The sequence below is a fragment of the Perna viridis genome, chromosome 15, assembly GCF_037379345.1.
Source record: "Perna viridis isolate PV_CMFRI_1.1 ecotype Kerala chromosome 15, ASM3737934v1, whole genome shotgun sequence".
Taxonomy (NCBI): Eukaryota; Metazoa; Mollusca; class Bivalvia; order Mytilida; family Mytilidae; genus Perna; species Perna viridis.
In genome coordinates, this window is record NC_142459.1 from 10,975,982 (window position 1) to 11,002,657 (window position 26,676).

General features: G+C 32.7%; 1 protein-coding gene across 2 annotated transcripts; it reads right to left on the reverse strand.

Annotated features, from left to right (window-relative positions):
- Positions 1–996: 996 nt before the first annotated feature.
- Positions 997–26,547, reverse strand: LOC148596912 (uncharacterized). 2 transcript variants are annotated; one of them, XM_088563903.1, is made up of 21 exons: positions 26,437–26,547; positions 25,375–25,422; positions 24,027–24,103; positions 23,199–23,270; positions 21,741–21,861; positions 20,912–20,994; positions 19,483–19,551; positions 18,606–18,726; positions 17,915–18,061; positions 17,312–17,329; positions 14,850–14,963; positions 14,445–14,558; positions 14,065–14,178; positions 13,068–13,181; positions 12,694–12,807; positions 9,763–9,869; positions 6,342–6,435; positions 5,843–6,097; positions 4,643–4,725; positions 4,093–4,192; positions 997–1,243 (listed from the first exon to the last, which is right to left on the reverse strand). In XM_088563903.1, exons 1-21 carry the CDS (start codon positions 26,507–26,509, stop codon positions 1,020–1,022), a joined length of 2,262 nt encoding a protein of 753 aa, XP_088420029.1. In that variant the 5' UTR covers positions 26,510–26,547; the 3' UTR covers positions 997–1,019. The 2 variants fall into 2 exon arrangements, with proteins under 2 accessions (XP_088420029.1, XP_088420030.1); XM_088563904.1 differs by having other exon boundaries at positions 23,199–23,341.
- Between the last annotated feature and the right edge of the window lie 129 nt (positions 26,548–26,676).

A 26,676-nucleotide genomic window follows, 5' to 3' on the forward strand; every position in this document is an offset into this window, starting at 1 on the left:
TAACGTTATTTGTATCAATTCTTGTGGAGTTTAGGAATCCAGTACATAAACGGTAAATCACAGTCATCGTCCTTGGTAGAGAGACCAAAAGAGAATATGTTAACAGACATAGTTTTAGTAGTCCCATATATATATATATATATATATATATATATATATATATATATATATATAACATTAACTTTAACGACTTGGTTGAGGCATAGCATAGCTATTAGTAAAGGAATATCTTCCTAATATCTTTCCAGGATATCTTTTGCTTATATATCCAAATAGTGTGACAATTGTCATTGTTCTTAAGTCTGCCATGAGTAGAGAATAAGTCAGCTATTGATTATGATTGACTTTTCAGTAAACCTTTCTCAATATAGCTTAACCATAATGGTATCATACGTGATCGATATATGATTATAATAAATGTGAATAGTGTTATGAAAGAAAATTTACGGAATGTTTTAAGGTCTCATTTCAAGTAGATTTGTTTTTCGTTTACGTCTTCTTTTCTTTGCAATTCATCGCAAATTTAAGCTATGTAATTGATAAAATCTAGTAATTGATATTCGGGACCCCAAATAAACAGATTTATTTATCTAGCGATCATTTCTTCTTTAATATATTTGAATATGCAATCTTTTAATTGAAGTGTATTGAAGTTTACTTTTTTGTTTGAACGCCATCAGCCGTATGAGTATTTAACTATTCTAAAACAAAGTCCAGTTTTATTTTATATTAAAATACATGTGAAAGAAGAATGTGTCATCTTTACGCCAATAAGGAAAAGGAATCTGTAGCAAAATTGTTACAATCTCTGTTTCTGTCGTTTCATTAACATAACCAATAGTAATAAGCCATTGTTGATTTTACCAAATCCGAAAGCGTTACAAAAATCAAATTGAATAAGTTCATATTAAGAAATAAGTTTATAGAGTAACGTGTCTTTACAACCTTTCAATTTAATTTACCATAGCTTTGAATATGAAAATGACAAAAAGAAACTTGAAAGTTGCAAAATCTCTTTATTAAACTGATATTGTAGTTCTTTCACAAAGTTGATGATAATGAGTATTACAACTTCGCACTCCCCACTGATCACCAACCAGAACCATGCAACCCTGCGAATGATATGGACTGTCCTTCCATTTACGATCGTTCATGTTTATAAGCTGCCCATCCCGCCATCTCCAAAAAATCTTATTGTGATGTCCATGTTGCAATAATCCACCCAACCAAACCTCGTTAGGTTCTAGATGAATATGTAGATGTGAGACGTTTAATGGTATATTTATGTTAACAAAATTGAAGTCATTTACAATTGGTACAACCAAATAACTCTATATGATTTGTTATTGATTTTTATTATATCTACAATTCGCTTATACCCTACTGTCGACTTCACAAAACATCCATTTTTCAGAATAAACAAACCAAAAACTATACGAACAATTAAGTATAAGTGTTTGTAAGAATCGGGCACAATGGGAAAATCAGAAACATGCATGCCGAAACACCAACGATATGACACTACAATATTACTCAAGAATACTTTCTCCTTTTGAAAAGGCAATTATTTGATCTCTTCATTACTAAATTTGCTCGGAAATGTTTCCATAGAATCTTAGAAAAAAATATACTTGACAGAGTTATCTTCCCTTGAAATGCCAATTTTCGGTACAGTTCAATGAAATTGTAACTCATTTGTCCAGCATGATGTAAAAATATTATCTGTTTCCCTTGATTCTGATGGTGCAAATAGTCAAATTACACTATCAAATTAATGGATCTTTTCATACCATGTTTCACCTACTGCCTGATTGTTACAGGGACTGATTAGATATAGAGGTTGTATTTTTTTCTAAAATTGACTTTAAGAAAAATAATGATGTAAAGCCAAATGTATTATTTCATAAAATTAACTACGTTGATAAAAGGTGTTTTGTGAGGATTTGGTGGTGTCAAATCTAGTAAACTGGAACAAATTTTATATAACATTTTTGGTGCAAATGATAAATATATCTCAGAAAAATATTCTCTCAATAACGGCTGACAAACAGTCGTAATATTATTGATGTGACTTATTGGGTATGCAAGTATCGTCACGTGACTCCGAGGTTTCATGAGAATGTAAGGAGATTCGTCATTAACATATCATTAGGTTCAATATTAAAAGCGAAATATCATTTTGTGTAAAATTATTTATAAGAAATGACAAATATCTAGTTCTACGAGACAAAAATGATGAGAAAAGCATAAAATAGGAGATTTTGCATTGTGATGCAGCGTTTCAATTTCCCAGAAGTAAACAATAAAATACAAATCGGTCTTTGGATTTCAATATGTTCTACAGCTAAAATTTCGGAAGGGAAACTGAAACTAGAACGCGACTTACAAACCCTATTGTGAGACGATACCCTAACACTTATAATCTGAGGAAACGATATTCAAATGTGTCGCATTAAAATTTAAATTTCTTTTCCAAACCTATTTGATAGGTAAATAAAATAAAAAAGAATTTTATGTTGTAGTATGTAACAAGCAATCAAGGGAACCAAGACTCAATCGGGAATCAAAAGAATATGCCCAAGGACAAAGATTAGACAAGGAGAATAGACACACACAACGAAAAAGTTGAAAACAAAAAAAACACGTTCATAGTAAATGAGCAACACTGACTCTGCTAGAAAAAATGGAAGTAAGACCAGGTAATCAGGTAGGATAGGCGTCCTGTTTTTCTAGAAGCATCAGTCAAACTGTTCATAAAATAATACATCCGGGGTAGACGAAAAAGGAATGAAAAATCAGTGCAGGTGGATACACCGTAGCAACATAAACCTGTTCCAGAAGCCTAATAGGAATAAGTCTTGAAGTACAAAAAGTCAGCATAATGTCGACAAGATCTAGTTTAATGTTTGAGTTGTGATATGAAAACCCTTTACGCGGTTGCTGAGGGGTGAAAGTAAATTTTACAATAGGTCATGAGAAGTCCATGCGTTTGGATAGATGTGATATACGAAATCCCCTAAACTTGGATTGTTTAAAGAGAATATGTTATCAATTTTGTGACTAGTGAGAAAAAAAACAGACCAGGATATACGATGTAATTTGAAAACCCTCTACGCGGTTGCTGAGGGGTGAAAGTAAATTTGACAATAGGTCATGAGAAGTCCATGCGTTTGTCGTAGGGTATAATCACAAGTCTCTAGGTGTAAATCAAAATATGAGGCTGGCTTCGTTTTGTCTGTAGTGTCCTTTATCTCAACTTTCTTGTGGATAGATATGATATACAAAATTCCCTAAACTTGGATTGTTTAAAGAGAATATGTTATTTATTTTGTGGCTACTGAGATAAAAACAGACCAGGATATACGATGTTCCTACTTCTGAATCAGAACAGCTATAACGTCAGCCTCATAGAAGAGAGGTAAAAGTGAAATAAAAGATAAGCAAAACGCGGAGGGCAATGCTGTTGTTGTTGTTGGTATTTAGTGGGGATTTGGTAATTTTTTGTCGTTTTGTTTATCTATTTCTTTTATTTTCGGTACCAACATTTATGTATTATACTTTTGAGTCGGAATGTCAGCTGAGAATGTGGAATCGTAAAAAATGTTTGTGAAATCGTTTACAATATATATTTAAGAATATTTAGAAAGTGAAAATTCTATCATATGCCAACTGATGCGTCTGTAATATAGCACAAAAGTCAACTAACCTGGCATATGTTTAGGGTGAAATCTCTTAAAATTCCAAAATATATGAAAGACGAAATTATTATAAAATATTAGAAATTTGCGGTGATATTCAAATTAGAGAATGCCACATATTCAGCATGGAAATATCCGCTTATATATTCGTAAATTAGAATTTAAAACAAAGGCAATTCCTGACTATCAACCAAAATACATTTTTCTTTGATCATTTTCAACGCAAATAAATGTAGGTAGGTGGAATTAAAAAGTTTTATGTACTACGCCGATGGAAACCGTTGAATCTTTAACCCAACTATTATCATATAAAATGATTCGAACGTAGTTATAAATACAAAAGTATCTTTTTGGGGGCATTTTGTCACTAGAATTATACGGTCTTTTCGTTTACCATTCAATATATTTCTGACGAAATGCGACACAGCTATCTGCTCAGCATCGCTGCCTATTGCAGCTAGTACCATATGTCGGCCGTTGCTTCCACATGTACCCTTTCAGAAAAGAAAACAAATATATTATTAGGTCAATAATCAAAGCACGTATTAATTTGGAGAATGTTTCGCAGTCAGCATGATCATACATACAAAAACATTCTTATGGAAATCGACCAACCATCTCAAGTTAAATATGTTTTTAATCTAATCCCTGCCACCTAAATACCAAAGGACAGTAAAGGTTGAAAATACTTAAAATTAATCGTCTCATTAAGTGAATCATTTCTAACGATATAGTTGAACTCAAACCTGAAACAGATACAATTTGAAAATCTACAAATCTTAGGTTACTGGCATTCCCAATTATACTAGCATATTCAAATTGTTCCAATGAATGCAAGTCATTGAGAATCGACTATACCTTAAAATTCTTCGACATAATTGGACTTGAAAGGAGGTAATTCTTGCCAATAACGGTTTTTGGAGAACAAAAATGATTATGCTTACAATGTGTCCATATGTCATCAACGTGAGAAAATAGCAGTGACCGTTGTATTTAAAGTAACGGCTTCCTTCACAATGTTGTCCATCTGTTTTATAAAAAAATCAAAATAAAACTTAAACACTGATATATTACCAACATAAAGAAAGATTACACAAAAATATAGTTATACTTTTTGTCAGTTTAATAAGAAACATATATTTTTGTTACAAATGGTCTCAATAGACCTATTCTTGTTAACTGCCGGAGAGTCGATGAGCAAGCGCACGCTATAAACAAAAGAACTTCCCCCGGAAATATTTATTGAGCATGCAGTTAATCGAAAATATCTATCTGATATAGATGACTACTGGTCTCAAGGGCAAAGTAACAATATTAATTGAACAAACTGGAACTACGAGGACAAAACAATTCTAGAAAGGAAAACGCAAGAACAATAATAAAAACTTGTTTAAAGTGCAAAATATGTTTCCAAAATAATGATTATAATTTTTTCCGTATTTATTACATACATATGAAACAGAAATGTTTATTATTTAGGTAAACACTTTATACATGTACATGTAAGTAGGATCATATATGGGGAAATATATCCTCATCATTGTCTTAAAAATGAATTTCGAAAGTTTAGTATGGTTGTCGATACAACCATACATCATAATACACATTTTTGCATATATGTGGTTAGTGCATTTCCATGCAAAAAAAAATAATAGACACATGTGTTTGAAAGGAATGATGGCACATTATATTCTCTAATTTATAATTAAATCTGATTGCTTAAATTGGTTGAATGTAGGATAAAATAGCTGCTATCCCTTGATCATAAAAAAAGAAAAAGGAGAAGATTTTTTGAAAACCAGAACAGTATAAGTCTGAAGAAGACAGCATCTAGAAACAGCAGTCAATCTAAAACATTAAAAAAAATCCTTAATAGATAATGTTTGTCTATCTAAGGCTTTCACTCTACCCTACTCAAATCTACAATATCAATCTCCCCTACATAAAGTGCATTCTTAGTGAACAATGTTTCATACCGGAAACTGTCAAAATAAAAAATCTTCAAGTTCTAAAAAGAAGTGTTAAAATGTAAACAAAAGACGCATAATAATAGGAACAGAACTACCATCCTTTTCCACTAAATTTTATTATTTTATATGAATAATTACTTAAAACTATACGTTGCATTTTTATACTTAACGTACTGTGAATATTAGACTGTTCAGTTGGCTTTAGAGCATTTGGGCTTAACACTGATTTGCATAAGTGTATATGAGGAACATTACAAGCGCGGTATTGCCACCTCGTTCCTGACATAACCATACAGTAAGTATGGTCGTGTTGACCTCCCGAAGTTCCATCCCAGTGATGATTGTTTCCTGATATAACGGACCCGTCTTTCCAATACCAAAACTTTGATTCCATATTATACTTCCCTCCTAACCAAAACGATCTTTGTTCTGCAAATTACCAGTGGTATGTTTAGCTGTTTAAAAAAAACTTTTTAGTTCTTTTTAACAATAAAAATATTAAACAAGAGCTGTCCTCCTTTTTCACCGATTTAAACGTCATTCGCCTCATCAATGGTCTTGTTTATGAGTAATGTCGATTTTGGCTTTGTTATTTTGCTTGCATTAAGATTCAAAAGAAGTTATTAAAAAAAACGACGAACGTTTTATATAAACTAACGTTGAATGATCGTACCGTTATTGACAACTCTAACATTGTACCAGACTGCATCATGTTCGTCGTCACTATCTATATCAGCAAGCTTCATGTTCTTTTCAATGCAAGGATCCTGATAAATAAATTTTTGATTCGCAGTGAAGACACAATTATTTGATTTAAAGTCTAAAAATATACTGAAATAGTTCGAAATAATGTTCGTTGACATTTTTTAGAGATATGTATACAGCCAGCTTATTTGATATAGTTAGAAAATAAATTGCGCTTGAAATATAAGGTAATGATGTATCTTTTTTTATCGAATAAAACTATGTTAAAAGAATGTGTCTTGAACAAATGTTCCGACAGCATGAGCAGCTTGATAAGAATTACTAGCATAAACTTCTTACTCTACCGGTGCACCTGGTTTCTTTTTAAAGAATTAAGTCTGGTCATTAACTTAAAGTTTTCAGTCGCGTTTGGCTTTCCACTCTTTTACCTTAATTTCTTATTCCGTTCTTACAGAATTTGCACTAAATCTTCCGTTTAAAACATTTTCCTAATTTATTTATTACTCAGAAATACGAATTATTACATTATTTATCAACAACAGCAATGTAGTCCACACATCTTCAATGACTTTCACGCATTGCTGTGTGTGTGTGTTTCACGCATTGCTGAGTGTGTATGTTTCGCGCATTACTGGGTGTGTGATTGTTCCATGTATTTTGTTAATTATTTGAGGAAATGAGATGCTTGATATGATAAATTTATGTCAAACGTAATGATTTGGTTTACTTTCCAATCGTGAGCTTCTCCCTGTTTTTGTTTACATTCACAGAGGATCTTGTAGACAGATGTATGTTTAGCCTTTACTGATATCGACATTGACCGCTATAGTCGTCGTCTCACATATTACGAAATATGTTTACAGTTAGATTTCACGTCTTAACAATTGATAACCTACCGATTTTAACGCATACCGAATTTACTCACTTGCAATATGCCGGATGCTGCGGAACAGCTGATATCACTCCCGATATTTCCAAGAGTTCATATTGCAAGTGTGTATTTTGTTTGCCTGTTTGTTGGGGTTTAAGGCCCAAGCAGCAATATTTCAACTATATTCAGGCAATGAACATGAAATGATGATGAAATGAAAAATGGAATGGGACACAAGGATAATGGGGTCGGCAAATTTTGATTGCCACTAGAAAAAGGGAGGGATGGGTATGGTCGGGAAATTTAGCCTCCTGTTGCAGAGCTAAAAGGTTCCTACTCCTATCGAATACCAAAGCAGAGTTCTTTAACGTGACATCTTTCCCAACACGGTGCACCACTATGGTTTGCGGTCAGGTTTTCCGTTTTACCCTATTCCACCACCTGGGGCACACATCCCAGCTGCTCTGTGGGTAGAGCACCTAGCCCCCGGCTACGTTTCTAAGCACTATTTAGTCGCCTTACCCGACAAGCTTAGCGCTGCTGCAGGTCTATTCTTTTAACACCCGGACCTGCACGGGGCTGCTTGTGTGTATTTGTGTGCGTGTTTTAGTGTTATGTTCACTTTTAATTTATAATCGCGAGTTGTATTTTGTTGTCTATAAATGTATAATTTACGGTGACCGTCTCAGTATTACGTTTCTACGTTTTTTTTTTTTAATTTTGAAATGTATAAATACATTTGTTAAGTGATCGAACTATCGGTTCTAATGAGCATGAATTGCTCACTTAATTCGATAAGCAGCATTCTATTTTTGTAAAAACATCCATATTTTTTTTCTTTGATAAAAATTGCTACCGCTCAAACCTACGAAACAATCATATCTAAAAGTGTCAAAGAGGAGATTTTTTAAGGAAATAACAATTAAAAATGCAAAAAAGCAGAAAAAGGGCAAAAACTCCAATATGGCTGCACATATTTACAAGAGAATTTGACAACCGAAAGATCACAGGCAGATTGTATTGTTCTGAACACTTTTACCTAGGTCAAAACTTCGCTAAATCCTATCGGTTTGAAGATATATGCCAAAAACTTCTGTCTGACTCCTATGTTCTACTTTATGTGATAGCTGTCATTTTATCGACGGATAAAAAATCCCCCACATCAGTTCGATGAAGTTTGTCTGTTTGTTTGTTTGTTTGTTGAGGTTTAACGTCCGATCAGCAATATTTCAGCTATATTCAGACAATGAACATGAAATTGATGATAAATAAAAATGAAATGATGATGAAATGGAAAAGGGATGGGACACAAGGACAATGGGGTCGACAAATTTTGATTGCCACTGGAAATAGGGAGAGGTGGGCTGGATCGGGCAATTTAACCTCCTGTGGCGGAGCCCTATGGTTCCTACTCCGGAAGAATACCACAGTAGGATTCTTTAACGTGTGAGAAACGTGACATCTTTCCCAACACGATGCACCACTATGGTTTGCGGTCAGGTTTTCCGAATTATAGCCTGACAACCCCAGCATGTAACACGCCAGGGGTACCCCATTCCACCACCTGGGGTACACATATCCCAGTTGCTCTGTGGGCACAGCGCCCTAGCCCCCGGCAAGGGTTCTGAGCACTATTTAGTCGTCTTTTACGACAAGCTTAGCGCTGCTGCAGGCCTATTTTTTTAACACCCGGACCTGCCGGGGCAAAGTTCGATGCAGAATACCCTACATAATGTTCATACTAAGATTATTTTTATTAGGTCTCGTAGTGTTGGAGGAGAAGATTTTTGAAAACAAAATAACATACTCAACAATTTTACGTCGTCATAATTTGGCAAAACCTTACAGTATTTGTTAATAATGCAAAAAACTTGTCTGACCCTATGTTCTATTTTCAGTCACAGCGACCATATTTTTCGAAGGACCAAATTTGGTTCTAATTGATTAGTAGTGTCAGATGAAAAGAATTTTGAAAGATATAATTTAGAAAAAGCAAAAAAAAAGAGCAAAAACTCCAACATGGCTTTACACATTAACATGAAAATTTACTAATGTGAGAATTTAGCGAAACTTAACGTGTTGGAGAAATATGCGAACAACATCTTTCTCACCCCTGCGTTCCATTTTCATTAACAGCGGCCACGTGTTTCAAGTGATCAAAAATCCCCAAATCAGAAATATGCAGATAACCCCAAGGAGCATTCAAAACAAGTTTGGTTCTAATTGGTAAAGTTTTGGCTTTTGGCCAGGTGAACTAAAAAAGGGAACCCAGGTAAAACGGTCAAGCTATGATAGGTATTCATTGTATCATGAGCAACACATTTTAATTTAAAGTAAAAGGCTACTTTCACTTTAAATTCACTTCCTTGACCCGTTTTTGTGGACCTATCTGACACATATTTCGGTTGGCTGGACGTATATCGTTAGTCTTGTATGCGGTGCCTGCTATAGAAAATTGATGAAAAAAGTCCTATTTTATAACACTATTCTATTCATATGTTTTTGTTTGTTTACTTACATAATGAGTTGTTTTATGAGATGTCCAAACATGTGGTGTATTTGATATGTAATAACAGTTGTTTCTCCAGATAAAATGTCGCGGGTCTGTGCAAGAATCTCCGATGACTGAAACATACACGTTCAATGCATGTGTTGAACAAAAAAAAAAAAAACTTACAAGGATGCGAAAAAAAACAAAAAACAAAAAAACAAATGACTGATGTTAGTTTATATCATACATTTAGATTAAAAATATACCTCTTTTGTAAATTCATGTATAAATTATTGTTCAAACCTTATATCGATCGTTTAACCTATAAAGCATACTCTATATCAAACATCCAAACTTGTATCGCATACCGTATATATCACCGCGAAATAGACTTGAAGGGTAGTGTTGTGAATTTTGATTCCAAACGACGTTATAAGGTTTCCCGCATTTTAACAGACAATGAAATTTTTGAGAATTGACGTTAGGAACAGATTTTGAAAGTTAGGCCTTAAAGTATGGAGTGTCATAATGACCTGTACTAGGTTATAGGATATGGAGCTACAGTGATTCATATCATCGGTCTGTGCTTGTAATGATTCCGAGTTTGTACGTACCAAAGACACGAGCCTTGAAATATTTATCATTCACGGAATTAGGCATTAAATAACATTATGCAATCGTGATAAATTATTATCTGTTAATTAAATCAGTTTTCTAAAGGATTATTTTTATATACAAGTAGAGAGCATACCACTCGGACATTACACGTATATTTTTCATCGTACCATAAAAGTACATTATGACAAATTAAAGCATTTCAGGGTCTGGAAATGTTCATCTATGGGTTGAAAAGTAAAGAAACTTGCAGGTAGTTCCCATTGTCAAAAAACGTCATTTCATATTTTATGACAATTAAATAACATTCATCTTTACCAATTAAATTTTGTATAATGTTTTATCTCTATTCTCTTTAATATATTGTCTTTACAGAAATAATCCACTGCCATTTCTAAATATTTGTGTATAAAGTGTGGAGAGGCCAAACAAAGTTGAAAGATGCAATTTGGCATAAACAGTTCCACCATACAAATTACATGCTCATTTTAAACGCAACTATTGCAGCCACATTTGGAAGCAGTTGCCAAAAAGTACATATTGCTGATGAAAGTTTTTTTTTATTCAAAGAACAAATATGAACCTTATAATATAACATGGGAAAATAAAGGAACAGAAGATACTAAAATTTAATATGAATGTGTGCTAGCATGATTTTGTATAATATAATCTTCTACTTGCAACACAGCATCTCCAGTACCAAAGGGACACTTTGAAAAAAGAAAACAACAGCTGAGAAAACAGAGAAAAAAGTGCTGAAACTCCGTGAGGAAGTTAGTTCTCAGGAAAAAAGGAGATCAGAAAATTACAGTAACTCAATCAACAACATGATGATCAGCTGCTATTTAGAAAAGAAAAATAGCTAAAAATCGCATGTCAAGACTAAAAGTTGTGGTACTATACATATCTTCACTATAAAGACTCAACTATGTTGAACTGTTCATTTTTAAAATAAGTGATATAAAAACATGTCATGTCAAAATCTGAATCATTTGATTGCCTTTGCCCTTGCGGTGATATAGGATTATAGGGTTGTCACTATACTTCAAATGAATTTCAAGTAGTAGTGTGATATTGGATAATGGAAATGTTGGCAGAGTATTTTTTTGCGTCTTCAGATTAAGTTGATTGATATTTACATATAAATGAACTGCGTGAAATATCTAGACTTATATGTGGTGACATTTTGTTCGCGATTTCCCGAATCTCGAAAATATAACAAAAATTAGAACATCAACAGCATTTCACGCTATACGATACAGGGTATTTGATATAGATTTAGGTATGTATTATCGAGTATGCGAGATAGGATAAACAATAATGGGTCTTAACATTCACAAACACTGCCTATAGAAAAATTATCATTTAATCAATAATCAAAATTATATGATACATTTGAATATCGTATTTGTCCAACGGTTATCCCCACCAAAACCGTTTCTACATTTACATGTATACAAAAACGTCCTGCATGACAAGGTCCCACGTTCATACAAGGAGAGCCACCGCAGAAATCTAAATGAATATTTGATGTGTTTCATACAAATCTCAGAAAGATATACCACTATGTTTGCAACAGTTGTCTATTTCGTCAATAACATTCGGAATAAATCGTTGGAAGTTTTTCATAATCTGGGTCTTCATTAGGCGAGCTTGTCTAGTTGATATAGAAATAAGGATAAAAAATATACCATTTGATTCCACTGCTGTTTGGTTAGGTTTTTTTTTTATTTTGTTACTATTGTGTGATTCCTTTCTCTTTGTTTCGGTGAATTATTTGTTTTTAAGCCTCTGTAGATTTTTTCCCATGTTCAGTACATGTGTATATAGTCCCCTTCTCTATAAAATCGCTTGAACAGTGGGTTTCTTTGATTAAAGTTTTTTTTAAGGTGAACATGCTGTATGCCCACTATTTTATTATTTTTAATTACGCCTGCTGTATTATATTGACCACAAGCGGATTTAATACTATGAGAAAGTAATTTATAGCTATGAAATGTTTCCTAAATGAAACAAAGTTTGTTTTCTTAAAGATAAAATACCTGTATACGTAATTATCATAGAAAACAAGGCGTAACTTAATAACTTTGGTTCCCTGGATTACTCCTTAATGATATTTAGAGTTGGGAATGGGTGGAAAATGTTTAAAATATCATTACCTGTTCAACTAATGTCTGTCTTTTTCAACCTTCCATTCAGCTTTTATTTGCCTTTTTTATTATACATGTATGACTAAAAATGTCCTTATGAAGTTAATATAACAAATTGTCAAAAAGAGAAGTATCTTTATTTTACAATAATTGCTTTCAAAGTGACTGTGTGAAGTATTATAGCAACACTTACCAGTTCCACAGTCTTGACCTACAAATCCATTAGGACATGTGCAGGTATAGGAATTATTTCCATCATGACAAGTTGCACCATTCTGACAAGGAGAGCTATTACACTCGTCTACGTCTAAGTAAAATTAAATTATCTGTTATATATTTGAAAACAATAAGCTAATGTTGCAGGTAATTTCTCTTTTTTGATTTTGCCACAGGATTCGATTAATGTGAGAAAAAACAATTGTTACAAAATGGCATGAAATTTTAACAATTATGTATACGTACAAAATCTGCAGTTTTATAGCGCCAGTTTCGTGTTTCAACCCCTTTTAATCTTACATTTACGATATATGTTTTCAGAATGATGTGTAATGAAATTTTACTACATACCGATTGCACAGTCTGTTCCTACAAACCCATCAGGGCATGTACAGGTATAGGAATTAATACCATCGTGACATGTAGCGCCATTTTGACAAGGAGAGCTTTTACATTCATCTACATCTAAATAGCATAACATCATTAATTGTAATCTTAATACGAAAGCAATATTCAAGCACAAAAACATAGTTTCAATGGGGAACACTGGTCTAAGATTATAAGAAAAAATAAAGTATGAAAATGTGTTTGGGGATAACTTGAAAGAATTTTACATTGATTGTGCTTCAATTTCGAATTTTTGAAAATTTGAGACATGAGTAGACATGTAAAAAATCAAAAATAGCATAGAATTGGGCTCAACAGCGAGACGTTATACATAAGCTTTAGGTCAAACTGAAAGCTATTTCTCTTACCTATTTCGCAATGTGAACCAGAATATCCTTTTACACATGTGCAAGAATATGTATATGTACCACTTTGACAGTTTTTGTTTTAAATCTTTCAGTATAAAGTTAGTAGTTTTGTTTCAACTTTTAACATAAAATACATTAAATACAAAGATAAAAAAGAATAAATGCATAAAGAATCATTGGAAAGTTATTTACTATATTTAGAAAAGTGACATTACGGAGTTTTACAATAAGATGATATAGTGCGAATAAAATAATAATGCTTATTTTAGTGTATATGATTTAGTATATTCCATATGAAATACTTTTACTTGTTACTTTTCTGATATGCTTCTGGAATTGATTAATTAAATGTCAAACAAAACTCATACAGTCCTTTAATCAGGAACAGTAACATTTGTAGCTGTCTGCAGGGACATTAGAAAATTGACTGAAACGTAATCCGACCTATTGATAAATCAACCAAATTCTGCACACAAAAAAAGAAACGTATTTTGGAAGTTTTAAAGTGGAAAAAGTTAAAGAAATGAAGAAATAAAGTTACTGCAAAAGTTCTAAAATACAATTTGCTATAAGCTTCTTATAGCAACACTTACCAGTTCCACAGTCTTGACCTATAAAACCATTAGGACATGTGCATGTATAGGAATTATTTCCATCATGACAAGTTGCACCATTCTGACAAGGAGAGCTATTACACTCGTCTACGTCTAAGTAAAATTAAATTATCTGTTATATATTTGAAAACAATGAGGTAGTGTTGCAGGTAGTTTTAAATTTCCCTGTTTTGATTTTGTCACAGGACTAGATTAATGTGAGAAAAACAATTGTTACAGAATGGCATGAAATTTTAACAATTATGTATACGTACAAAATCTGCAGTTTTATAGCGCCAGTTTCGTGTTTCAACCCCTTTTAATCTTACATTTACGATATATGTTTTCAGAATGATGTGTAATGAAATTTTACTACATACCGATTGCACAGTCTGTTCCTACAAACCCATCAGGGCATGTACAGGTATAGGAATTAATACCATCGTGACATGTAGCGCCATTTTGACAAGGAGAGCTTTTACATTCATCTACATCTAAATAGCATAACATCATTAATTGTAATCTTAATACGAAAGCAATATTCAAGCACAAAAACATAGTTTCAATGGGGAACACTGGTCTAAGATTATAAGAAAAAAATAAAGTATGAAAATGTGTTTGGGGATAACTTGAAAGAATTTTACATTGATTGTGCTTCAATTTCGAATTTTTGAAAATTTGAGACATGAGTAGACATGTAAAAAATCAAAAATAGCATAGAATTGGGCTCAACAGCGAGACGTTATACATAAGCTTTAGGTCAAACTGAAAGCTATTTCTCTTACCTATTTCGCAATGTGAACCAGAATATCCTTTTACACATGTGCAAGAATATGTATGTGTACCACTTTGACAGGTACCGTTGTTTTTACAAGGAGCGTTATGGCAATGGTCAATATCTAGAGAATCGATCAAAAAATCAATTGTAATAACAGTCATACGATAACATATTAATTTATAATTAAAATATTTTCTTATTATAGATGTAGCATATCATCATTAACTGAATGCAATGGCATGTCTAACGCAAATTCATATCATTTCTTCACTAAAATATATCTGATTCATTCAGTGTCGCTGCATAATCAGAAGTTATTTTCGTTTTCAAAATAAAGACATATATTTGAACAACCAACTAGTTTGTTCGTGCAGTAAATGCATAACTATCGTAATGTATTAATTTTTGTAAAAGTCCTGTCTCAATCTGATCCTGAATAATGCGGAAAGCTTTCTAAAACACATCATTTCTTTTTAATTTTTTTTTTCAATACACTTGAAACCCGAACAAAAAAAGCTCCTGTAGTTTCAACAGTTTTCGATTGAAATAAATTTTACAAGAGAACCACCTCATTTTGACATTGCTATACGTTTCTCTACCTATCAATATATGACTATTTTTCGCCGTATAACGCATTCAAGCATGACACAAATGGACTGTTATTTTAGTACTTTCATAATTACCAAGGATGCACGTTATGGAGTTCTATATCTAAACTAAACTAGTATTTTCAAACGCATGATCGTGTAATGATTACACAACACAATCACAACATTCTTTGTGCTGATGGAAACAAATTATAATTGCACCCCTATGCACCAAACATTGATTAGTATGGACCGATTTTAGGACGGTAATTTATTCACGTTATACTAGATGGGCGTAAAGACTTCCTAATATTTGTGTATATTATTACTGAGTGACATAGAGGATCAAATACACGAATGCACATCGTTTAAACAATATTTGATATATGCTCATGACGTATTGGAAATAATCATTTTTTGCTTAATAAGCAAACAAAGAAGGTTCAATAATACGAACAGTAAACATCGACCTAGAGTTTTCATAATTTCAATTCGTTCTTTCGCATTCCATTCAGCCTTTTGACTAGTATTCATATAAAGGAATCACATTTTTTTCTTTTCTTAAATTTCGCCTAATCGCAGCTTTAAGATGGACAACAATCACAAATGCCACTAAATACTATCAACTGAAAAGAAGATATAAAACATACATATCTGTATTTTGTTTTGTTTCAACCGAAGCATTTGAAGTAAGTATTTCATTATAGTTCATGGCGGGAGGCTTTCTTTTTTTTTCATACAACATTGGACCCCATCGTTGTTACTGGCACAGTTAATCCCGCTAGGTATGCTATGGACTGTTTTTGTTTTGAATCTTTCAATATAAAATTATTAGTTTTGTTTCAACTTTTAACGTAAAATACATTAAATACAAAAATAAAAAAGAATCATTGGAAAGTTATGTACTTTATTTAGAAAAGTGACATTACGGAGTTTTACAATAAGATGATTCAGTGCGAATAAAATAATAAAGCTCATTTTAGTGTATATGATTTAGTATATTCCATATGAAATACTTTTACTTGTTACTTTTCTGATATGCTTTTGGAATTGATTAATTAAATCTCAAACAAAACTCATACAGTCATTTAATCAGGAACCGTAACAGTTGTAGCTGTCTGCAGGCACATAAGAAAATTGACTGAAACGTAATCCGACCTATTGATAAATCAACCAAATTCTGCACACAAAAAAGAAACGTATTTTGGAAGATTTAAAGTGGAAAAAGTTAAACAAATGAAGAACTAAAGTTACTGCAAAAGTTCTAAAATACAATTTGCTATAAGCTTGTTTTTTCACGATGTTATGACAGAATAATAATCGGTCCTCTTATATGTATACGTTCCGCTACGTCGATTAATATCAAAATGCGGTCGTTATCCACAGCAACATTTTTCAAAGTTTTGTACATTTACCTTATTATAATTTAACTGATTTTGACTAGTGGTACTTGTATGTTGCCGATTTGTGATCGGCGGTTAATGGCGCTATATAACCTGGTTAAACCCACCTTTCATTTTGAGATGCCTGTACCAATTCAGGACTACAGCAGTGGTTTCCAACATTCCGGGCTTTACTCTGATATTGACATTTAATATACGGAATTTCATTCTCGCTATTCTTTTTGACTACCGCCTAGATTTTATCAGGTTGTTTATTTAGTTAATACCTTTCATATGTTACCACCATGTTATCCAATATAATTTGTCGTAATTGTTGTGTTACCTTGCGAATGCATGATCCAATAACTTACTTTAAAAGACAATCGTTTGATATCGTATGCAATATTTACTTCCAAATCAGTGTAAATAATTCCGACCTGTCCCTTAAATAAATTTTGTGAAACACGTTTTATATATTGTACAGTATTATGTATCCTTACCAACGAGATGACCGTTACCTACAATTTATGAAAGTAAAATTAACTATACGAGATGTAGAAAAAAACTGTGAACGGACTATACCTTTCATTATAAAACTTGATTGATATGTTTTTATACGTTCAAGGGAAACGAATAAATAATAGTTAAGCAAATGTATCATGTTGTTTATCTTACGATTTGTTGGGGGAGGTAGACATAGAGTAGACCTAAAGGACACAACTCCTTGAAATCAGTGATATGTTTGTATCATAATCAATTTCACCAAAGCATTTCAGGCGTTTCTTTGAAACCAGTCTTTAATGCTTACATGAGTTTGATGTAAAATGGTTAATACAAACGTTCCAATGATTTGTAAGATTTGTGTCCCTTACCCTAGTTCGACCTACCAAAGACAGCCAATGCATAACACATGATAACAGGATATCATTTTGTGCCTTACATTATTAGCAATAAAGAGGAAAACCGCATTTTAAGATGCATTAAGTACACTTTGAAATGAAATAATCTCCGAATTATTTTGATTTCGATGTCTAAAGAGATTGCCATATCGATCATTTAAGTTTAAACCACATTAAAATTAAGGTAATAAAAAGATGTCTTACAAAATCCACATGTGTATGGACACAGATAGTACTTGTAAAAGTCCTCAGAGCAACGATGACTGTTATGAGCACATTCCGTCGAAGAATTATCTCTACACAATGACAATGGCAACGGCTGAAGAAGCGGCTGATAAGCTATTGTGCCACCTAATAAGAAATCACACTAAGTTTAAGTATTTAATATGAATTGTCACATAATAATTTTAAAAAAATAAGTACATGTAACGAACATCCGTTTACGAAACTAAAACATGTCTATTTCAACGTGTGATCAAGGAAACATTGATACGAGTAAAAATCAAAACAATCATAATCCAATGAAAAAAAAAAACTAGACAAGGAAAAAAGACACAACAAAGTACATGAAATAATCAAAATAGCACGTACAGAGAAACAAAAGTTAACAACCAGGACTTAAGACTGGGGAGAAGGACCAGGTGCAAGGTGGGGTAAGTCAAATGTTAGATTTATCAGACAATGTGTTGTCGGAACATAAAAGCGGACTGATATTGATTTATCAGCAAACCTTAATGTATCACGAATAATTTCCATGCTTCTATATTTCATATAAATACTTGAAATTGAACAATCGTACAAAAATTATATATTTCTACTGAAATATTGCCATTAAAACCAGATCAGTAATATCCTGCCGTACGCTATCAGCCCATGAAATAAGACAAATACCTACTAGAACAAAGGGCTTTGTTACAGTTTTCACCATCACAACATTCCCCACAGTAAACGTTTTGTAATGACTGTCGCTTTTTTATTTGTGGTGTCACAAGTGTACTGGTTTGTACGCCACAGCGCTATAACATCAAAATATAAATTTGTACATTATCATAAAGAAATGTGTTGACGATTTATTTCAGAGGTGATTCTTGAGCCTTAAAGTGTGTTTTGTATTTTATTCAACAAGAGTTGTCCTTCTTAAAACTATAAACCAATAATACTTTCAAAGGAGTTGCATGGTGAATAAAAGGTTTCATTAGGTCAGGGTTAACTGCTTATTTGCAATATTCAAAAGCCAATATCTATATATATATAACGTCTCAGAATGTGACCACTCTATTCGCTACACTGCTCCATCGGATCAAATTGATACAGGGAAGATAACGTAAACTTATAGAAGGGTCTGAAAAATTCATTTGACGAATAAAGTAATGCAAATGCATCATGAAAATAGGTCAAATGACAAGGTATACAAAGTCACAAAACTAGTTTGTCTGTCATAAACCTTTATACCCAAGTATAGAAATATATTAATGCGTTCGATACGCACACAAAATTTACTTTATTCTTAAACAGTTAGTATACATTGTATACGATTTTTTTTTTTATTTTATTTTTTTTTTTTTTGTTTTGTTTTTTGTTTTTTGTTTGGTTTTTTTTTTTTGGTAATTTTGTAATAACAGTTTAACAGTTTAACAGATAGATGCTGATCCAGTCATAATTATATAGACCGAGTAAAACATTCTTTCTTCAATGATTTTGTCCACTACACGTATCTCCTCTACAATAGGCATGTCTTGATTTTATATGGATTTGTACTTAAATTAAATTACTTGTTTAGATATACATCCTAATCTGTAACGCCTTTCCTGGTTATGTACAATAGTCTGAGAGTAACACACCTGCAATTAAATAGTGTTATTTGTTTGATTTATACTTCTTGTTTCCTTTTGATTATTATTTTATTATAATTATAAAAATGAGTTATGCACAACAACCAACGGACATTTTATTCATATATTTGTTTAAATCATTGAATGAAAGGGACGTAGTAAGATAGGTCTTTTTGAAAAAAAAGAATACTTAAGCGTATCGTATCAATATAATGTTAATAATTTTCTTTGTTTTTTGAACTGCATATTTAAATTTTACTCCAATTCAAAGGTTACTATCAGTTTGAATTTACTTGTGTTACTTATTTCTGAGAATTTATCTAATACTTATTCCGGTTTATTGAACATATTTCACTAGTCTCACATGCAATGCTCGGTATTATTGTTTTGGTTAAATCTATAAAAAAAAAAAAAAAAAAAAAAAAAAAAAAAAACCCTAAGCAGGTTCAGACTACAGTCATTGATTTGTTAGGACAATTTTATTCAGCTTAAAGTGTAAGACATATATAATGTTCATTTTATTATCATTATATTTATTATCGTTATTATTATCATTATCATTTTGTCGACTTGCTTTACTTTTTCTCATATGAATTGAGACAGAAATATGTATTATAGACGCGAGAAAAAAAATACAAAGGCCCCTTTTTCAATGGATAGTTTAACATATTGTTTACAAAAAATCAAAACCTAACGCTTAATTTATTCATTGTAATGCTGTTGTCGAAAAGTAAGTTTGTCATTGTAGAGTACAATACATGTAGTTTATACTAAAAACAAACTAAATTATAATGGAATTTGTCTTTGTCTCGTTTCTTAAAGACCTTTAAATACCATAAAGCGGATAATCATTGCGGAGTTCAAATGTTTGCGTATTTCGGCAGTCTGCATTAAAGTGACACAATTTATTACACAAAATGTTATCCCAGGCTTAAGTATTAGGTGTTTACTACTCAGAATTGTCATATGCATAATTTCAATTGTTGAAACCACTTGTTCAAATCTGTTACTCCAAGCCATAACAAACTGTTTTGAAGGTTGTATTTTAAATCATCATTTTATATGTCACTGAAAGGATCTGATACATTATGTTCCTCACAAAAATAGCGCTAATGAGCACGCGCAAGGGAAGCGGAATACTGCAATCACAGTTGTTACTACAAATATTATTTTTGTCTCGGACAAAAGATCGTTTCAAGACAATCCAAACTGTTTCTGGATGTACATGTATTTTGACTTTGAAATCTTTTCCGTGTCACCAGCCTAATGGTGTTGCAAAGTATAGGTAGGGGGCTTAATATTGGGCTATAAACCTCGTTATGTCAAAATAGTGTACGGGGCTACATAATTTGAGTATACAAGAACATACCTGACCTGTTCCACATTGTACAGAGGTGAAACAAAAGTCTGGGGACAATGCATATTTACAGGACATACACCGAGCACCAATGCCTATTAATTTAAAAACTCAAAGTTATTAAATTGCAAACAATAACTTATTTGAAAGAATGATTCGATAGTTTCATTTCTATGTGAGTTTTCTATAACATTTTTAATAAAATTTATTTTTCCATTTCTTTTGGTCCCCGTGCAGGTCCGGGTTTTAAGAGAATAGGCCTGCAGCAGCGCTAAGCTTGTCGTAAAAGGCGACTAAATAGTGCTCAGAACCCTAGCCGGGGGCTAGGGCGCTCTGCCCACAGAGCTATTGGGATGTGTGCCCCAGGTGGTGGAATGGGGTACCCCTGGCGTGTTACATGCTGGGATTGTCAGGCTATAATACGGAAAACCTGACCGCAAACCATAGTGGTGCACCGTGTTGGGAAATATGCCACGTTCCTCGCACGTTAAAGAACCCTACTGTGGTATTCTCCCGGAGTAAGAACCATAGGGCTCCGCCACAGGAGGCTAAATTGCCCGACCCTACCCATCTTTCCCTATTTCCAGTGACAATCAAAATGTGTCGACCCCATTGTCCTTGTGTCCCATCCCTCTTTCATTTCATCATCATTTCATGTTCATTTTATCATCAAGTTCATGTTCATCGTCTGAATATAGCTGAAATATTGCTCCTCGGACGTTAAACCCCAACAAACAAACAAACAAACATCCCTTTCTTTTGGAAAAAAAACCATTCATTTGAATTGTTCATAGAATTATGTTTTAAAAACAAATATTATTACAAATAATATCCCACTTACGTTGTACGTGAGTATCACATATCTCTCGGTTACAGTAGTCGGAGTTGCAGCACTTAGAACATGATGTAACGCTTCGTTTACCTAATATTAATCCACCCTCAGAGAGCCGATCAACACAAATCTAAAAACATCAAATAATGATTGCCTAAGAAATGATGAATGTGAATTTGTTGGAGACACAAATGATATCCTGTAGATCTATAGTGTTGTATATATTTATACACGTACTGGCCTATGCAAGCATCGAACATAATCAGATATCAAAAAACTATATTTTGTTTTTAAATTTAAATTTAGAATTAATATTTTTATCTAAGAAATAAATGGTGTAAAGATGAAAATGTCCGGCATTGAAACAACAGCATAATAGGGAAAGTACTTTACAAACATATGAAACAACTCCAAAAAAATGTTCAACCTTTCCATTGATTTACAACTATTATTAGAAAACAACAATGATAATATGCACAACATATCATAACCCATATCCACGAGATCAAAAGGATTTTAGGGGAGTTATCCAAAAAAGGTATGTGCCACAAAGCTCCACACAGCAGTAGTCATTCGTTTCCTCTCTTACAAACGCTGCAAACAGGCCTTTTTGAAATTCTCGTATATTATTCAAAACAAATGTCACTTGCAAACGGATAACATCGCGTAAAATCATGAACTTTTTCCTGTTCTTGACAAATTCTGGGAGGGCTGGCTGCAGCGTCTTGAAATCATAAACTTTTTCCTGACTTTTCAAGATTCTTGACAAATTCTGGGAGGGCTGGCTGCAGCGTCTTGAAATCATAAACTTTTTCCTGACTTTTCAAGATTCTTGACAAATTCTGGGAGGGCTGGCTGCAGCGTCTTGAATGAATATCCAGCAGGCTGCACCTCATTAAAAAAGGTTGGAATCCGTCGTTTCCTTCGTTTCCGTCGTTTCTGTCATTTGCTTTATGGGTGTTATTTTGATTGTTGTATGTTCTTTGTTTATTTTCCAAATCTGGCTCTTGTCCAGGGATAACATTATTTTGATATCCGCTAGAATCTGGGTTCCCTTGATTACTCTTATATATACTGGAAAATAAATTTGGGATTCTTCTTCGGCCATGAAAAAATATTATCTTTATGTCTGTATTGTATTTTGCTTCTTAGTAGCTCGATTTGTTAGTTTGTTTTGTTTTTTTTTCGTAAAACAATTCATTAAGATTAATACAAGAAAATGTCGAGCACATTTCAAGCTGCAATTTATAGGGTACAGAACTAAGAAATTAATGTTAAGATTTTACAGCATTACGCAGAAGGAAAATGGAAAGTTTCGGATTGAAACGAAGCCTTTTACACCTGAAAAAAGGTCCAAGGACGAAAAACACCGACCAAATAACTAATTTTAAACGATGTAAAAGCTACACGCCAAAATGGGCAGTATGTATACTTGTGTCAGATCATTCAATTTGTTAAATTGCTCACCGATTTGGGTCTACAACCGGATTTGTAGTAAGTGATTGCGTCATCCGTTACTATTCTTTCTCCATAGCATTCCTGCAAATATTCTCTTATCTTTACAGGTGTCAACATTTTTCAGGCATACCGTGTATATTTAACATTGTTCACTGAAAAAAAAACTAGATATGATTGTGTACATTTATGATAGCAATCATGTCAAGAAAGTCGTAAATGCGACTTTTATGTTTGCGAATCTATCTTTCTCGTGTTTCCGTCAAAACAGCAACTATATTAAGAGCATCAAAACTATCAAATCAAGAAGATAAAATAGTATTCGGATTAAATGTATTTCAATTGTCCTTATATTCTGATGCTTTTATTAATTGTTTTACGATATATCAAAGGGTTTTGTTGCTTTAAGGTTGAAATCATCAATACAGAAGTTTTATTGTCGTCACTTTGAACTCGTGAATCGGTATGGTGAATTCATCTGCACCACGAGAACTGATTGGTACAACGTGTCATAGTTTTCACTTCCTCTTTTGTCTACCCTGGATTTGACTTTATTATAGGCAACTTACAGGGTGTTTCTAGAAAAGCAGAGGACGCATGCCCTACCGGTGCACCTGGTCCATGCTCCAAGTTTTTAGCGGAGTCCGAGTTGCTCATTTACTTTTGTTACTTTATATGTATTATTTTACTTACTTTATGTTCTTTGTTGTGTTTGTCTGTTTTCCATGTCTGGTCTTTCCCCCTTGATTACACTATTTTGATTTCCACTAGGATCTTGGTTCATTTGATTACTCATTCAAAGTAGCTTTCTGTTCAAGGTTTAGCACTTGTTATACAAACCTCGTGATCTCCACATGTAACAACTGTATCACAATCTCTTTGATGCGGGAGTCGGTCACAGCTGTAGCATATGACTCCTGCATAAAAAGGGAAGGGTAAACGGGAAAAAATATTAAAATGTTAAACGAAGTGAATATATATTGACTAAGAAAGTCAGAAACACAACCAATAGCTACTTGAAATAAGGGGCTCCCATGAGCCTGAATCGATCATATGGTTAAATGTTTGCCTTTCAAGAGCAATAACTCTAACAAAGAGTTTTCCGACAATTTGACTCATGGGAAAATCTTTTGTCTGATTTTAATGTTTTTTGGGGGTAACAGCAGCCATGTTTTTCAACATATTAACAAAACCCCTCATCTATGAATTCGACTAGTTTTCAATATTATATTCTGAAAGTAATGAATGATATAAGATTTAATCATTTTTTTTTGTTAAATGAGAAAATATTCTTTTAATATTCGAAAAATGAAACATTTTCCAAGACATATAACTTCAATAGAGATCATGAAATTACAATTATGACATTATTTTGTCATATATATATATGTGTGTGTGTGTGTGTGTGTGTGTCATTTTCGGACTCTAATATAAGATATAAGATTAAACACTGGCTTTTCAGAATTTATCTTTGTGTAAATTCAGACCATTTATTCACAAAACAAGAAGAACTTTATGTCGAGCTTTTGATTTTACATCCATATATCCTGAAAAAAACAGCGTTTAATTTACATAATTCAAATCTCAAAATATTTTAGAACAATAAACCTTTTTTTGCATTTAGTCTTTATCGAAGCTACATATTACATGTTAGCTTATAATTTGCAAATGCAATAGGGTATGTAAGTCTAGTCACGTAACTCCATGATTTTATGAGAATGGGTCCTCGTCTACGATTCAAATGCATGAAGATTCGTCATTAACATATCAATGGGTTCAATATTAAAAGCCATATTAATTTTTTTTGTGTGTATACATGCTGATAAAAAATGACAAATATCTATTTCTACATAATAAAAAATGTTAAGAAAAGCATAAAATAGACGATTTTGCATTGTGATTGCAGCGTTTCGATTTCCCGGCAGTAAACAATAAAATGTAGATCGGTCTCCGGATTTCAATACTTTCAACATCAGAAATTCTGGAAGGAAAATAGAAACCAGAACGAGACTTACAAACTCTATTTACATAGTTCTAAAAATTGTCGTCGCTGAGGCTGTAAAAATTGAACAATCATAAAGCACAAAAATAATATATGCTTAACTGGAATTATTAATCGTGTAATCTTTGTAAATTATATTTTTGTGCTTTTTCTCAAGCTTTAATTGTGTAAAATTGAAAACCTTACCGGCTGAAACACTGGGCAATAAAGTCGTCAAAACCAATCCTACTGAAACTGTAAAACAGTATAACTAAGTAAATAAGTAAATGAAAACAAAAAAAAATATGGTAAATCTATTATGAGTTTGAGAGTCTAAGTGAAGTCTAAGGTATCATTTGGTGTAGCAGGCCCCAGCTCCACAAAACCTGAAAAATTATTTGTTTGAGAAAATTTTTAATTGCGTGTGACATCACCAATTTCAAAGACTTTCATTGAAGATACCATGGAATTTATTAATTATTTCAGGCTTCTAAAATATAAGAACATAGTATACCATTACATGTATAAGTAATCGCGATAATCCTGAATGGCCCAATAATAAAGTCAATGGAATATCTTTTCCTGTCGTTATAGCATATTTACTATACATTATTCACGCATTTTTGAATAGATTTACAGGTACATACTTGTGAAGAAAGTATTAACATTAACTGTGTTTGATTAAATTTTACACGTAGCCAACTGTTAGTGCAATTTGGTATAGTGATCTACAGATGTTAATGTCATTGGTCAATCGATAACACGTGAACAAAGTATATTGTTTTGCTCCTAATTTGTTAACTAAGGCGTGCCATTATTTTTTACGTCAGTATTCTAGTAGTCTTGACATGGTTAAGTGTGTGATGTATGTGGTAACCATTTCTAATGAAATTAAATCAGGTTGGTCACCCTAGGTTGCGCCTGACGAATCTATGGGCTGATAACATGATCTCTGGCTGATAAAGCATACAATATGAAAAATACTACGTAATATTCGATATGTAACAACAGAATCAAAGATGTGCAAAGAAGTTGCAACATATCAAATTATCACAAATATAACTCGTATACTAATACTCATTAATGATGTAAATGATAATGCATTGTGGAAATCTATTTAAAAAAAACGGTAAAAACGAAAAAGTCTTTATTGATCACAGTAGGTATTACCATCATCACTGGACCTGAACTTTTACAATCAAAATATACTCACAAATTCTACTAATTGACATATTTCTAGTGCAAAAATAAATTTGTAAAATAACATACACACTATGCGATAGTCCATGGCATCGTATAATACAATATGTAGCACGGATAGGGAAAAGCAGACATTTGCCATATCTTGAACATAACCTTTGACGTCCTACTTATGATAACAATTCAAGGTTCTTATATTCCATATGTAGGCAGTTCCTAAAAGGTCACGTACTAAATGATTTATCTCTTAATGTCGCTTGATAATTAATTGATTTAAGTTCCGCATTTAACAAATTGAAATTTTACTTG